Source organism: Lutra lutra, chromosome 2 (genome assembly GCF_902655055.1).
Source record: "Lutra lutra chromosome 2, mLutLut1.2, whole genome shotgun sequence".
NCBI lineage: Eukaryota > Metazoa > Chordata > Mammalia > Carnivora > Mustelidae > Lutra > Lutra lutra.
The window spans coordinates 67,234,033-67,250,394 of record NC_062279.1 but is presented as its reverse complement, the minus strand read 5'-3'; the positions used below and the strand labels follow the sequence as shown (position 1 = coordinate 67,250,394).

Sequence of the window (16,362 nt, the reverse complement as noted above, 5' to 3'; positions counted from 1 at the left end):
TACACAAGGGAAAAAAGAATGTAAAAATTCCCAAAATGTAGTAGGTTGATGTGGATCATTTTGAACTTTTAGATATTAAGCAATTAATCAGGGATGCCTGGGCCGCACAGTCACTTGAGCATCTGCCTTCAGCTCTGGTAGTGATCTTAGGGTCCTGCTCAGCAGGGTGCTTGATTCTCCTCCTGCCTGCTCTGCCTACTGCTCTCCGTACATGTGCTTTCTCTCTCCCTCTGACAAATAAATGGATAAAATCTTAAAAAAAAAAATCAGTCAAAAAAACTTTTAATCTTAAAATTTTTTGAGTTTCCAACTATTAGAGAAGGTAATGGCTTTTTCTTTTAAATTTAATTGTTCCTAGAATCTAACACCCAATAAAATGTCATTAATAAAGACTACTAACATAAAAAATTTATTTTACATTAGTAAGATTTAATGAATGTTTCATTTTATCACAAAGAGGGTGCTGCAAGCCAGGACCATGTACTTCCAGTCTATCATACCATATACGACAAGAAATAACAATTTGAAGAAACTCCAAATCCAGAGAAACACATCCAGGCTCATAGCAAATCATGTGGGTGGTACCTTTCCCCTAAATTATCATTTCATCTATACCTAGCAAAATGCCAATAAGTTACATTTGGGTAAGTTGGGTATCCTTTCTGGTAGAAAGAAAATTCCATCGCATCTTTGCTATCAAAATTTTCTTTGTATATAGGAAAGGGTTTATAGATCAATAATCTCCTTGATTTCACCATGAAATTACATTCTCTTTGCTTGAGTTTCTCTGAGTTATGCACAGGCTTCCTGTTCTGAATCTACTGTGTTTTTTTTTTTTCCTGCTATGGTTTTTAACATTATGCTGAAGGCAAGTAAAATTATGAAAAATTTTAGTCCTTAATTCTGTCAAGATGGTGATGGACAAGAAATACAAAGTCAATGAGGATAAAAAGAACTTGAGCCTGGCTTTATAGGAGGTAATCCTTTTCCCTACTTTCTTCCTTTTTGTTTAGCATTTGAACATATAGGGATACAAGTAATGCAGCCTTGTAAACTCACCTTTATATGAAATCTTTTGACTAGAAACCATCCATTGTAGTACCAAAAATATAAATACGTTTTAACAACTGGTAAAACTGCTTTTCGTATTGAGATAGCCATTTATACCAAGATCCTGCCCTCTCTGATAGTAGGTGTATAGATTCAAGCAAGTGCTTTCAGGTGAGAAAAATTAAAGCAAGTTATCTTCAGAGTTTCAACTCAACCTTCAACTCAACCTACATAATATGTATTGAGTACCTACAATGTTTAGGATGGTGCCATGAAAGAACTTAATAGTTGATGGATAGATAATTCGCCCTGAAGCACTGATTCTATTCTTTTGACCTAAACAATAATCCACAGCTATTTTATTCTAAATATGGCTAGAAGTGAAGTTTCCTCTTCCGCCTTCCATATGCTTCCTTCTGAACTCCCATTTTTTTTGCCAGGTATTATACTGTAACCAGAGGTAAAGTAAAGCAGGAGGTGGATAATTCTGAAAAACTGTAAAAAATAGTTGACAATTTTTGGGGGAAATATTTGGGTAATTGCCTTATGTCTCTTTTGTTTCAACAGTACAGTAGTGTTAACAGTGAGCTGGCAAATCAATGACAGCAACAAACCTTAGTCCCAGTCATTTAGATCGAGTAACTGTGACCACACTGTGTTTAGGACATGTTGTCATCTGCTTCTTCTTAATGGCAGACATTTATTTATTTAGCAAATACTTTACTAGCAATTATATGCCAGATATATTAACATACTCAATTTGCCCAACTATTTGCCCACATCTGGGGAGACAAAATGCTATAATAGAAGGCTTTCATTAATGCCTCTCTACCTCAAATGTACCTCCCTGTCTCCTTCCCTACATATGTGTTAAAGGTCAAGTGAAGTTTTTCTCTTTACCTCAGGCACACCCCACTCCCTCTTATTCCAGACTTATTCATTTAGGAATCTGAAATAAATAAATACAAACTTTTAAATTATTTTTTAAAAATATTTTAATTATTTATCTGTTAGAGCACAAGCAGGGGGTGCGGCAGGCAGGCAGAGGGAGAAAGCAGGCTCCCCATTGAGGAAGGAGCCCAAAGGGGAACTTGATCCCAGGACCCTAGGATCACAACCTAGTGAAGGCATACTGAGCCACCCAAGTATCCCACAGTCTGAAATTTAAATCTGAGGTGTTCAGTTTTTCGGGATTTAAGGAAAGGCAAGCCGTTGATGTGGCTTGCCCCTTACCCTGGCAATACATGAATCACCAATTCAGATTATGAGAAAAATGTCTGCCTCACCTTTGGAATATTTAAATCCACTTATATAAAACAAGCCTTTAACAAACATTTGCAACCAGATGCGATTTGGTGAAGTCAAATTCATTTTAGTGTTTTTAAAAGGTGTACGTTTTTTCTGAAGAAGGTACAATGATGCTTCTTGTCTTTTCTCATGTTACCTCCCTCCCTCCACAAATTTCCATGTGACAGTTGAAATTCAGTTTCCTTTTCAAGCCCATCTCAAGTAACCGTTTCTCTAGGCAATTATTTCGTTTCTCAAACCAATATATTTTTTCTTCTGGCTCCTCCATGGTATTTCATTTGACCTCACTTTTTGCTTCACTTTCATTTTAGGGAACCACTAGTATATTAAACATCATTATTTTTTAAGGCCTTATGACTTCAAAGAGTACATAAGGGTGAAAACCCATTTTTCTTTAACGATACTTGTTTTTCACTAATGCATCAGGAGGAATACTTTATTGCAAATAGTGGGGGTGGAGGGGAAGGACACATTACGATGACCAGTGCTGATTTCAGTCCTAAGGTAACTTAGGACTGATCTGAGAATGAGGCGAATCTAACTTTCACATTGGAAAATTTCAAGAGTGAAAAAACCCCTGAGATATTCAGGCAAAATTAACCCCCCTTCCGCGCTGTTTGGAGCAACTGTCTCAGGAATCCTCCCTCCCTTAGAATGTGGGAGAGGTTTGGTGGGGCGGCAGCTGCAAAGCAAGGAATCTTTCCCATTCCTCGTGGACACGTTCCCCCTCCCATCCTCTTCCAATTGGTGGCAGCTGCTGGGGCATCCCAGTGGAAATCTCTCTCCAAGTCTTCGCCGAGCGCCGCGGGCGGGCAGCAGCTGAAAGCAGTCAGGGGTGGGGACTCTCTGCTCCCTTTAGACAAGGAAAGCAGCCTCGCTGGCTCCAGCGCTGCCACTTCTCTGGCTCGTCGTAGCAGTCCCTCAGGTGTCCTTCTTCAAGTCCAAGAAAACACCTTGGAAACGTGAGGCGGGTTCTCTCCGCGCTAGGATACCACGGTAACTTAACAACGGAAGAAGCTTCAGAATCACCTCAGCACTTGTCAAAGCACTTTCCCAGGTCGGGGTGGGGGGTGGGAGGTGTATGTGTGCGTGTGCGGAGAGAGTCTCCTTCTGGAAGGAAATGTCTCTTCTTGCCGGTCCGAGACACACATGGTGTAATCTGGGCAACGCTCCCGCTAGGGTGCCCACCCTCACACGTAGTCCTGCCTGCAAGCCCGCGCCTAGCACCTCCGCCCTTTCGCGCCCCCCTAGGCCGCCCGCGCTTCCCCACCCCGCCACACGGTTGCCTCCGCCTTCGCGGGCGCCCGCCCCACCGTCCCGCGCCCTCGCGCACGCGCACGCCGCGCCTGGCAGCCCTCGGCGCTGTCATGGCGGCGAGGAGTAGCTTCAGTGGGCACAGGGACATTCGTGCGAGCCGTGGGAGAGCGAGCTGTGGTAGTAGCAATCTCACCACCGCTGGCAGCCTCAGCCGGGGTGTCCATAGCGCCAGGGCGGCTGTTTTTGCAAAGGCTGAGCGCAGGGGTCGGGTGGGCCAGGAAGCCATGGAGTTCTGTGCAGCCGCGGACTCCCGGGGAGCGGAGTAGGGAAACTTGGAGGCTGCGACCAGGTGCACTGACCTCTCTCCTCCCTCCCTTCTTCGCCGTCGCCGCCGGGCCTCTCCTCCTTCCTAGCCACTACACACACCTCCCCTCCGCTCGCCGTCGAACCTCAGGTGCTTGAGTGCTCCACTCCTCCCCCTGGGCCGAGCGTTGAGAGTAATCACCGCCCCCTTCCCCCGCCTTTTCCTGCCCTGGATCTCCGCCGCCACCTCCGTCTCGCGGCTCCCTGGCGGGGGGTGAGGACGAGTCCGGAGTATCTGGGTGAGGAGGAACTTTCTACTTCTGTGCTAGCTTGGGGACCCCTTCTTTTCCTCGGACCCTTCATTTCCCAGCGACAGTTTCTCTTTCCGTGCACCTGTGAGGAGAGGTAGTCCTGCGCCTGGAACCTGCGAGAGTGTGGGGGAGGAGTGAACCTGTTCAGGGGCCTCTTGAACCCGCCTTCACTCAGAACCTACCTCTTTGAGCCAGGGAGGGTAGCGGGTGGCTGGTAGTAGGGTCCCTTTAGCAACTTATTTGACAGACAGTAACTATTTCCCTCTCCCCCCCACGAAAACCCAAAACAAAACCTAGCGTATTTAACATTTATCTAATCTTCCAATAGGGTTTGGCGTTGTTGTCAGCCTCGGGGAGAGAGATTGGACAAATATTCTCCAAGAGGAGGAGGGCGACGCCAAGGACTTTCCCCATCAACTGCTTTTGGGGTTTCTCCACAACTTGGAAGAGTGACCCTTTTCCTGTTGTGTTGCGTGTGTGTGCTTATTCCTAGTGCAGCAACTGCTGTCCCGTAGTGACTCTGAGTTGTCCTTTCTCGTGAACTAGCTAGCAATGGCTAGTGAAGACAATAATGTCCCTTCCCCGCCACCAACAGGTGATGACGGGGGAGGTGGAGGGAAAGAAGAAACCTCTGCTGAAGAGGGTGCATTGTCCCTGAAACCAGGGCTCCCCATCAGGGGCATCAGAATGAAATTTGCCGTGTTGACGGGGTTAGTTGAAGTTGGAGAAGTGTCCAATAGGGATATTGTAGAAACTGTCTTTAACCTGGTAAGTAGATACCTATTTTGTAAGCATATATTCTTATGAGTGGGTTGGGGAACTAGACGTTGAAGCTGGAGCCATGTGCTTGACTCAGACTGATGATGGCTTTTTCCATGGATAGAAGCACAAAATTCTACTGACCTAAATGAAAGAATTTTTTGTATTTTTCAATTTAAGAGGAATTATGTAAATTTAGGTGCTTCAGGTTTTGTGAAATTGAACCGGTACCACTTTTGTGCTAAGGAAATAATTGTCGCTTGGAAGTATTTTGTGGGGGTTCCAGTGGGGGAGTTTTATTATATAAACATTGTTTTTTCTTGGGATGTATATAACTAAGTCTGCATTTCTCTTCAACATTTTAAAGATATTTTTGTCTTTTTTTGGACTTGAGAAATAAATGCCCTATGTACTACTTACTCTTTTGAGTTGGCCTAGGTTGCATTTTGCTGTAAGTTTTGAACATGAAAGTTTTGTTCATAGATGAACAAAGATTTGTTCATGATGAAAGATTAATTTGCTACAAAGTTAGTATTTATATTTTGATCAGTTTTATTTTAGACATAATTAACAAAAATTGAATTTTGGAATGGATTTGGGTTACATCTTGTGAAAACTGAATGGTAGTTTGAAAAGAGGATTGTGGCAGATGCAGTCTAACCAAATCTATTTCTTTGGTAAATTCATGTCTAGTTGTAAAGCATATTTGGTCTTTGGAAGCTGCTGGTTATACTCTGAACTTTGAAGGTTATTTTTGAAAGGTGGATATGCAATACTTTTTCTCTACTCCATTCTTAGAAATGGTTATTTCTAATGGGGATGTTTTAAATTTCTTTACTGCAACCTCTCAGTCAGTTTATAGAATGAAAAGTAAGTTTGGCCTTAAAAATACTTCCACCTCTTCTGCCTACTTACCTGTGTTAGGAAGATAACGGATGGGAACAAATATGAATGTATAATGACTGTAATAACTATTTAGTACTCTTCCCTTTTGCTTCTGTGTTTTCAAGATTAGGCTTGTTTTATTCCAGGGCAGTTAATTTATCCTTAACTAGACTTTGCTAATAGTCTGGTCACCTGCAGTACAACTTCTAGAATGAGAAAGGAGCTAAATGAAATTCACTTACTTTTGGAGTATAAAAACTTTTGAATAATAGGGTATTTCTCTACCATTTTGTTTGTTTATAAAGAACAGACATATATACACATTTTTAAAAAACTATATATTATGGAAATGTTCACATATATACAAAAACAGGATAGTTCTCTAGTATCCATTATCCAGTTTTAACAATTATCAAAACTTTGGGGATCTAGTGTGTTTGTGGTCTTAAGAAGTGTGTAAGTCTCAAGGAGATAAATGGTAAATTGATTCATTCCTTTACCTCAAAACAGACTTGAAAATAGACTTTTTTTTTTGAAGGTTTCTTTTTCTGTTTCTAAACCTCATGTTCCTTGGATGACAAACAGAAGTCTGTGGTAGTGATATAGCCCATAATTAGTTGTTTCTGTATGAAATACAACATTCCTCTGGCAGAAGGAGGATTCGAACTCCTTTAGAATGCCCCGTGTGAAGGTGGATCACCAAATATGAGTCACCTGCATTTTATTAAGGAAATCCGAAGTTTGTAGGAATGGTTTGCTTATATGCTGTCTATAATTGTAGGCCTGTTAGAGATACAAGATTATTGGTTAAATTCTGCACAGCTGTATGTTTTCAGAGTAATAGGTGTCCCGTAAAAGGAGAGGGAAACTCTGTTCAGTTAAACCTCTTCTTTACTTACGGTCATTCTCTTCTCATGTAGAGCACAGAATTAGATTAGTTCCTCCCTTTTCCATTCTACCTTACAGTACCATGAAGGAACAGTACTATGTTCCTTCATGGATATGTAAGGTCTTGGCCAGTCTTTAGAAAATCTTGAGAACTGAAGTTTTGGGAATCTGGTAAACTAGTCCATCTCAACATTGTTAGTACTGCAGCACCTAAATATTTCCTGATAGTTACCAGCTTTAATCTTAATTCTGCTTAAAGAAGGAAATATTAGGGGCGCCTGGGTGGCTCAGTGGGTTAAGCCTCTGCCTTCGGCTCAGGTCGTGATCTCAGGGTCCTGGGATCGAGTCCCGCATCGGGCTCTCTGCTCAGCAGGGAGCCTGCTTCCCTCTCTCTCTCTGCCTGCCTTTCTGTCTACTTGTGATCTCTCTCTGTCAAATAAATAAAATCTTAAAAAAAAAAGAAGGAAATATTAATAATCATGATTTTACAAAAGTTATGATGTTTACTGTGTGCCAGGCGGTGGGTCAAGTGATTTACATATGTTTTTAAATTCCTTTTTGAACAACTGTTTAACATATATCTCATTTTATGGATGAGTAGACAGAGACACTGAAAGGTTGAGTAGATTGCTTACTATTTGGTGATTCTTAGAATGGCCACCTTTCTAGGAGTACATCTGTCTGTTGAGTTGATGTAGAATTGTTTGCTTCTCTGAGCAGGTATTTATAGCTCAGGCATAACTTTCCTCATATAAGGACACCTAATATTAATGATGAACTCTCCATCAGTATAATTCATTTCTTTTTTTTTTTTTTTTTTTTTTTTTAAGAGAGAGAATGAGCATGAGCTGGGGGGATGGAGAAGGGCAGAGGGAGAGGGAAGGAATCTTAAGCAGATTCACCTGACTTGGGGATTGATCTCATGATCCTGAGATCATGACGTGAGCCCAAGTCAATCCAAGGCTTAACTGACTGTGCCACCCAGATGCCCCCCATTTCTCCCTCTAACATTCAAATAGCTTTCACAAAACTGCTTTAAAGAGTAAAACAAAAAACTGCTTTAAAGCAAAAACATTTTTCTGGCCATTCAGTTGTTTCTTTACTTGGCATGCGGATGTAGAAAGTTTATCATTACACTTTTTATAGTCAGTATATTGGATTAAAATGTATAAAATTGTGAAAAACTAGAATACAGACAGAAGAATATGTAATATGTGTAAGTTATTAAGTCTTACAATGCTATAAGCCCTGTGAGTCTGTCTTACTTAGCCAGTATATTACCAGTATGACTGAATCCTTCCTTATGTGTGTTCTGCTTTATTCTACTACCTTCACTGGATTTTTCATTAGTAAGTTTAAACTACTATTTATAGCTATTATAACTTTTTCCTATTTTTGATGCATTTTGTTAAAATAGATCATGTCCTACTGATTGTTTTTTATTGATTACATGTTAGCTGCTTTAAGTAATAATATCTGTGCTGTTAAAATTAATAACTTCCCCTTCCCTGGAGTTGTCCAAATTAGTGGTAGAGCCATACATCCAGAGATCTTTACAAAGTGTTCTCTCCTAAATTTGCTAATGTAGCTTGACCTTACTGTAACTTGACTAAAATTCCTTTGAAATTTACCACTGTTCTTGTAATTTCTTTTGCAAATCTGTTTTAAAGGTAAGTTTTGATTAATAGTACACCTGTGTATTCAAGTGTTTCAAACTTCTAGGCAACTTTTACATTTCTGTTGTTGCAGCTTCAAACCATTTCAGTTTTTCTTATCTGTGTGCTAAAATAATTTGTCAGACATTTGGACCCAGAGTAATTAAGGTATTGGCATGTTTTCAGAGACTTGCTGCTGAGTTTAACTTCCATCAGGTCTTTAAAGGTATTCAATTCAAGAAAAGTGTTTCCCATGGGCTAGTGACAAATACATGTTTTAATAAAATTTGTTTAAAAAGTATATTATTTTAGGGGCGCCTGGGTGGCTCAGTGGGTTAAGCCGCTGCCTTTGGCTCAGGTCATGATCTCGGGGTCCTGGGATCGAGTCCCGCATCGGGCTCTCTGCTCAGCAAGAAGCCTGCTTCCCTCTCTCTCTCTCTCTCTGCCTTCCTCTCCGTCTGCTTGTGATCTCTCTCTGTCAAATAAATAAATAAAATCTTAAAAAAAAAAAAGTATATTATTTTAATTAAAATGTTAAATCTTCAAAAGTGGAATATAATTTTTCATGACTCACTATATGTCATTTGATATATATAGGTCATGCTAAAGATATTAACGGTGCACACTTACAATAACTATAGGAGCTGAGCATATCACATAGAGGCTCCATTTGTATTGACTGTCTGCAGACGGTGTACTTATAGACTTAGAGAGGCAGCTTCTGTTCCATTCTGGTTTGTTGTTGGACGATAGTAACATGGGCCCAAAGGTGTCATACCTTTTGATTTTTCAGGAAGAATTGGAAATTAATATTTAAAAAAATAACATTTTAAAATGTCTGATTAAAATACTATAAGCTACTGTGTGAGACATATAAAATTGCAGGTATTTTTCAAGCATTTATATGAACATTTATTAGAAAGATAGTAACAAATTAGCAAGTTTAAAAAAATAAAAAAAAGATAATAACACAAAATGCTTCTTAATGTTCTCCCCCAACCCCCATAAATTTGTACATCATGTTATAAGTCATAGAAAACTTGAACTGGTTTTAAACACAGTAAAAAGGATTTATAGGCTTATTTATCTCCAAGTCCAAAGGTAGGGCAAGACTTACGGTAATACAGTAATATTAAAGATCACTTTCTTTCCGTTTCTCTTCTGCTTTCTTCAGTCTGTTGCTGTTCCTCTCATGATTGTAGGATGGCTGCCAGTGGTGGTTGGGACCATATATATTTTTGTTCACATCTCTTGGGAGAGCCTCACTGTCCTAACATTCCAAATAAGGGTCTGGACCTGATTACTGAATGAGTGACTGTGGTCTTTGAAATGGTTGATTGGCTTAAGCAAACCAGGGCCAACTACTATACCTAAGGATGGGGTTAATTTTCTCTGAACTACGTGGCCTGTCTGGTGAGAGGTGGATACACAAATAAAAATCTGGGCAAGAGATTGAAAGGGTAGGGGTACCTGGGAGGCTCAGTTGGTTGAATGTCTGACTTTGGCTCAGGTCATGTTCTTGGGGTCCTGGGGTCTAGCCTTGAGTCAGTCTCCATGCTGGATGTAGAGCCTGGTTGGGATTCTTTCTTCCTCTGCCCCTTGGCTGCTTGCATGCATGCACTCTCTCCCTCTCTCTCTCAAATAAAATCTTAAAAAAAAAAAAATTGAAAGGGTAAATGAATAGTTAGATAAGCAACCAATGATGTCCACTATTCTTTTCAAAGGTATTTGTTTAAAGAGGAAAAAAGTCATTCATGAACTCAACATCCTATTGCGATTTTGAGAAAGTTTTTTAAAAACTCTTTGTACCATAGTTTTTCCTCTGTACAAGGGGGAAACTACACTTAGCCAGGATTATATGAATAAATACTTGTAAAACATTTAAAATAATGTGTGGCACATTGAGTGCTATTATAAGTATTTACTGTTATTTTAAGATTTATAGTTTAGATAGTTAAATCATCATATTCCAACCTTATAATTTTTTGTTTCTATATAGCTGTTCCCAGCCTTATTGGCTCTGCAATATACTATGTACCCCCTCTGAATTTATTTAATAGTCATTGTGATTTTTCAGACTTGTTTTTAAGCACCTTTGCCGAGGTATAATTTTTATACCATAAAAAAAAATCACTTGTTTTTAGTAAACAATTTAGTGATTTTTATTAAGTTTACAGAGCTGTGCAGGCATTACCACAATCTAATTTTAGAACATTTACATCCTGTGTTCAAGATGTTTCATAGTTTTAGCTCTTAGATCTAGGCCTGTGATCCATTTTGAGTTGATTTTTTAAAAAGGTTTTATATGTTCACGTAATCTCTATACCCAACATGGGGCTCAAACTTACCACCTTGAGATCAAGAGTCCCACCCTCCTCTGACTAAGCCAGACAGGTGCTCCCATTTTGAGTTGATTTTTGTATGTGACAGAATGAGATAGGGTCTAAATTCACCTTTTTGTATTTGGGTATTACCACCCTTTGTTGAAATAGGTATTCTTCCTGCTGAGTTTTGTCAAAAATTGGTTCACCATAAGTGTAAGGATTTATTTGGACTTTTTTCCTTTGATCTGTATTTCTGTTCTTTACCACAGCCACTCTGTCTTAATTAATTACTTAATTACTTAATTACTACTAGCTTTGTAGTAAGTTTTGAAATAGGGATGTGTGTCCTTTTATTATTTTTTTCAAGGTTGTTTTGGCTATTCTTGGTTCTTTGCATTTCTGCATTAGTTGTAGGATCAGCTTGTCTGTTTCTGTGAAAAAGCAGGCTGGGATTTTGATGGGGAGGTGTTGAATCTATAGTTAACTTTGAGGAATATTGAGTTTTCCATCCCATGAATATGGACTGTCTTTCCATTTCTTGCGGTTTTCCTTAATTCCTTTAATCAATGTTTTATAGTTTTCACTGTAGGAGGAGAATTATTTGAGTAAAAAAAATTTTATTTATTTATTTATTTTTTGCTATTGATGCTTCTTTAGGTAGCTTTGTATATTGAAACTTCTAGAAGTGGAATAAGTGGTTCAAAGTATATGAACATTTATGTAGGTCATGAGTAGATACTGTTAGTTTGTTTATTAATGTTGACAATCAAAAGACATGTAGGTGAACTGATGAATTTTAAAAGCTTCATAGTTCCTTTGAGGTGATAGGTTTGATCATTTAAGTCCCTGCAGGTACCCATTCATGTTTCCATTAAAATTAGTTCATTTTAAATTGAGAAATCAGGGGCGCCTGGGTGGCTCAGTGGGTTAAGCCGATGCCTTCAGCTCAGGTCATGATCTCAGGGTCCTGGGATCGAGTCCCGCATCGGGCTCTCTGCTCAGCAGGAAGCCTGCTTCCCTCTCTCTCTTTCTCTCTCTGCCTGCCTCTCTGTCTACTTGTGATCTCTCTCTGTCAAATAAACAAATAAAATCTTTAAAAAAAAATAAATTGAGAAATCATTTGGAAAACTGAAAAATCAGAATTTTTCTTTTATTTGTGAATAGAGAAAGCTTTTTGTTTTTCAAACTGACCTAGCCTAACTTATCTAGTATATCTAATTTTTATGTTATAAAGTCTCTCTTTCCAAACATATATTCTTTAAAATAGTTTTAATAGGGGCGCCTGGGTGGCTCAGTGGGTTAAAGCCTCTGCCTTCTGCTCTGGTCATGATCCCAAGGTCTTGGGATCTAGCCCCATATCGGGCTCTCTGCTCCGCAGGGAGCCTGCTTCCTCCTCTCTCTCTCTCTCTCTCTGCCTGCCTCTCTGCGATCTCTGTCTGCCTCTCTGCGATCTCTGTCTGTCAAATAAATAAAATCTTAAAAAAAAGATAAAAAAAAATAAAAATAGTTTTAATAGTTTTTTGTATATGTGAAAGAAAAGTATTCAGAATGCATTTTTGTTTTATAGTATTTAGATAGTAAATTGTCTTATTTATCTTTGTACCTCTAGAATTTTTTAGTGTTGGTACTTCAAAAATGTTTGTTAAATTAAATGGAAATTTCCTAATCTTATCATTGATAAATTACAATCATTAGGAAGCCTAGTTTTTTTTTCTGTGTTGTTCTTTCCTGCAAAAGATATGTTGTTAAGACCTTAATCCATATTTCTTTCACTATTTCCTATTTCTTATGAAGATACTTTTCAGGTAGCTCGAATTTTTCATTGTGAAATTTTGAGTTACCTCAATATCTGTTTAACCACTAAGAAATAATTTTGTTAATTTATTTTCAGGATATTCTCTTATAACCTGCTTTAAAGTAGTTTTTTCTTTTTTCTAGTATTATGTCATGTAATGGGATATATATACTCAGAGACCTACTTGTATTTAGTGAGTGTTTCTAGTGAATCTTGGCTTGAAAGCTGTTGGGACAATACACAAAGTAAAAAACAAAAGAAAGAAACAATAAAGAAATGTAGAGAGTACATGAATTCTTTCTAATTTGCTAAACTAATTGCATCAAATACTCGTTTTAGATTTTAAAGGTGTTTTGTGTGTCTTTGTATATCTTTTCTGATACCTTTGTTTATCTTTTCTGATGATAATTGGATTTGTATAAGGGTAATATATGTGACTGAAATGTGCTGTGTCAGGTACAGAATGTCTTGATGATGGAGTTTGTGGAAATTTGCATATTAGGGATTTTGTAGTGCGGATTCTTACTTTGGGTGGGAAATTGGACACCAAATGACTTTTAAGCTTATGTAACTATCTGATGTTCATGCTCTAATTTTTGTTAGAAATTGCATCTGGGTGTTTGCATTTATTTCTCAGACTTCTTTTTACCAGAGTTATCAGTCTTTTAGTAATTCATATTCTAAAAAAATCGCAGTTTTAGAGAGAGCTGAGAGGCTGGATTTTCCATGTATATTCTTAGAGAAAGATGAAAACTAATGAGGTCTCAATTATTGCTTGGGAACTGAAAAAGATATTTTTTGTCTAATAAGATCTTTATTCAACGAATACTAACTTCATTGGTGTGGTATTTTTATAAGCTACAGTAAATCTTATAAAGCTATGAGAATTTAAAGTAATTAGGCCTCTGATGAGGTGTTTGGATTTTGTTGTTTCTGGGTGAAAATACTTTTCTCATAAGGTAACACAAATATGTAATCTTTTAAAAATTTTATTTATTTATTTATTTATTTATGAGAGCATGTGTGTGTGGGGGGGTGAGTGGCAGAGGGAGAGGTAGAGAATTCCAGGTGGACTTGGTGCTGAGCCAGTCCTATGCAGGGCTTGATCTCATGATTCTGAGATAAGACCTGAGCCAAAATCAAGAATTGCATGCTTAAATGACTGGGCCACCCAGGCACCCAATACAAGTATTTTATGTTAAATCCTATTTATATCTAGTTGAATCTAGTCTTCATGATCTTTGGGCTTCAGTATCTTGAATAAAATTATTATATCTCAGAGCTTATAGTAGCATTTGTATATGAAAATGTTTTAACACGAAGCTTTTTAAAAAAAAGTGTTGGTTTTATCTTAATACATCAAACTTAAAAAAAAAAAAAACAGGCCTGATAATAATATGATAGTTAATCAGTTTTAAATGGGTGCCAGCAAATCTAGGGGTGCCTGGCTGGCTCAGTTGGAAAAACTTGTGATTCTTGATCGTGGGATTGAGTTTGGTCCCCACACTGGGTGTAGAGATTGCTTAAATAAAACTTTAAAAAACAAACAAAAACCCAAATCTTTTCTAGAAACAAAGTAGGCACAGATTTAAGAGACTGATTGGTATATGAAATGCAGGAAAAATATTAATTATTAAAGAAAATTATATAATGGTATTAAAAATGATTAACATTGTCACCAACTCATCTTCTTATATCAAATTTCTATGAAATTAATAGACATAAAGCAGACACTAAATCCACAACATTTTAGAATAATGTTCCTTACTATAGGTGTCTGTGGATGGGTAAGGGGAGTGCCAGTGGCCAGAAGTGTGAGTGGGTAATTTTGTTAGTTTACTAAAACATTAGGTAGATTTATGGTTCTTAATCTATTTTCAAAGATTCTTTGGGTTCCCAGTTTTTACTTTCGGTGTTGGTAAGATGATCTGTGGCTCTTGAGGTAGGGGAAACATATGTTGATAATTGATATGTTTTTGAATTGAAGTTAATATGTTATTTTGAGTTATAATAGATAATAGCAATATTTAAAACTAACTGAGCGTGCCAGGTTCTGTTCGCTGTATTAACCCAGTTTAATTCCTATAGTTCACATAGTTAGGCAGGTATTAGGTGTTTCTGCCAAAATACCTTGTGTTCTGCAAAAGTGGACTAAGTAATAGGATTTATGAGTGACAAATAGGATTGGGGTGGGCTATTCAAAATCTGTGGCTCCTTGTGACCAGAATACTAAAAAAATCAATGATAATCCCGATGAAAATATTAGGAACATTAAATCTCTGCTAGTATTTTCATGTTGGCATCACATTCACTTTGTGGTACTAACTGTGGAGCTTATGCTTCCTTCTTTGAAATGCAGGCTTGGTTTCTTTGACTCCAGTAGACAACATTCTTAGCTTACTAAAAATCTGATCTAAGGTATGGCTTCCCTTATTTATACATTGTTTTAATACAGTGAGAAATATCTTTGCAGTTTTTTCTTTTGTACTTGCAGATTGTTGGAAACTTAACGTTGAGGAAAAAGTATACTAGTTCTTGGAGTCATTAAAACAGGTACTATTTGTGTTAAAGGAAAGCAATTCTGCAAATTTTTAGGTTTTCATAAGATCTTTACATATTTCCAAGTATTTCTTTTTAATTCTGTTGGAAAAAATTACATATAAACCAAGATCACATCCACACTTTTCCTACATTATTCTACTCTTTAACAATCCTGTAGGAGGTAATGCAAGACAAAGATGTAAGTTACAGCAGAACAGACTGTGCTATTATAATATTCACTTTATAAATGGTGAAACTGAGAGAGTATAAGTAGCTAGCTCAAGTCACTGAGCAAGTAATATTGCTGAGATTCAAGCTCAGGGAATCCACAAACTGAGCTCTTAACCGCTAAGCCGTACATGGTTTATAATTACAAAAAACCTTATATGTAAGAAAGTGGCTTAAGGCATCTTTCAATTGTGTAATTGAATAATAACTCTGGGAAAGTATCTAGATTGTTTAGGAGCTGCCCAACATAGTCAAGATTGCCTTGTGGAAGGTAGCCCGACCCCCCCCCCCCCCACTTTATTTTTTAAATTTTTATATTTTTAAATATATATATATTTTTTATTTGACAAACCGAGATCACAAGTAGGTAGAGAGGCGGACAGAGAGAAAGGAGTAAGCAGGCTTCCTGCTGAGCAGAGAGCCTGATACGAGGCTGGATCCCAGGACCCTGGGATCATGACCTGAGCCAAAGAGGCTTTAACCCACTGAGCCACCCAGGGTCCCCCCCCCAACTTTAAATACCAAAAATGCATGTTAGGAAAAGAGAGGTTTTAGTGAATGTTATTTTTATTTCAATTAATTAATTATTTTTTTGAATGTGATTTTTGAATTGGTTGGAATTAATGACATAGCTAATCATTATGCAAGATATTGGAATTTGCTTTTTTACTTTCATGGTTAAGATTTAGTTAGCTTAGGGGTGACTGGGTGGGTCAGCCAGTTAATGCCAGGGTGCTCCCTGCTCAGTGTGGAGCCTGCTTCTCCCTCTTCCTCTGCCTCTCTCCTTCTCCCTGCTTGTGCTCTCTCTCTCGCTTATGTGTACTCTGTCTCTCAAACAAATAAAAAAAAAAATCTTAAAAAAAAGGGGGGCCCTGGGTGGCTCAGTGGATTAAAGCCTCTTCATCTTAGGTCATGATCCCAGGGTCCTGGGATCAAGCCAGTATCCGGGCTCTCTGCTCAGCAGGGAGCCTGCTTTCTCCTCTCTCTCTGCCTGTCTCTCTGCCTACTTGTGATCTCTGTCTGTCAAATCAATCAATCAATCAATCAATCAATCAATC

The 16,362-nt window shown here is 38.2% G+C and overlaps 1 protein-coding gene across 5 annotated transcripts in view; it reads left to right on the top strand.

The window, feature by feature from the left end:
- Positions 1-4,075: 4,075 nt before the first annotated feature.
- The window catches only part of LRBA (LPS responsive beige-like anchor protein), a 755,230-nt gene continuing 742,943 nt past the window's right edge, over positions 4,076-16,362 (top strand). For all 5 annotated transcript variants that reach the window (XM_047717621.1, XM_047717620.1, XM_047717619.1 and 2 more), the window contains exons 1-2: positions 4,076-4,217; positions 4,558-4,997. In XM_047717621.1, the coding sequence (XP_047573577.1) occupies positions 4,782-4,997 (216 nt within the window). In that variant the 5' untranslated portion in view covers positions 4,076-4,217; positions 4,558-4,781. The remainder of the gene's footprint in view (positions 4,218-4,557; positions 4,998-16,362) is intronic.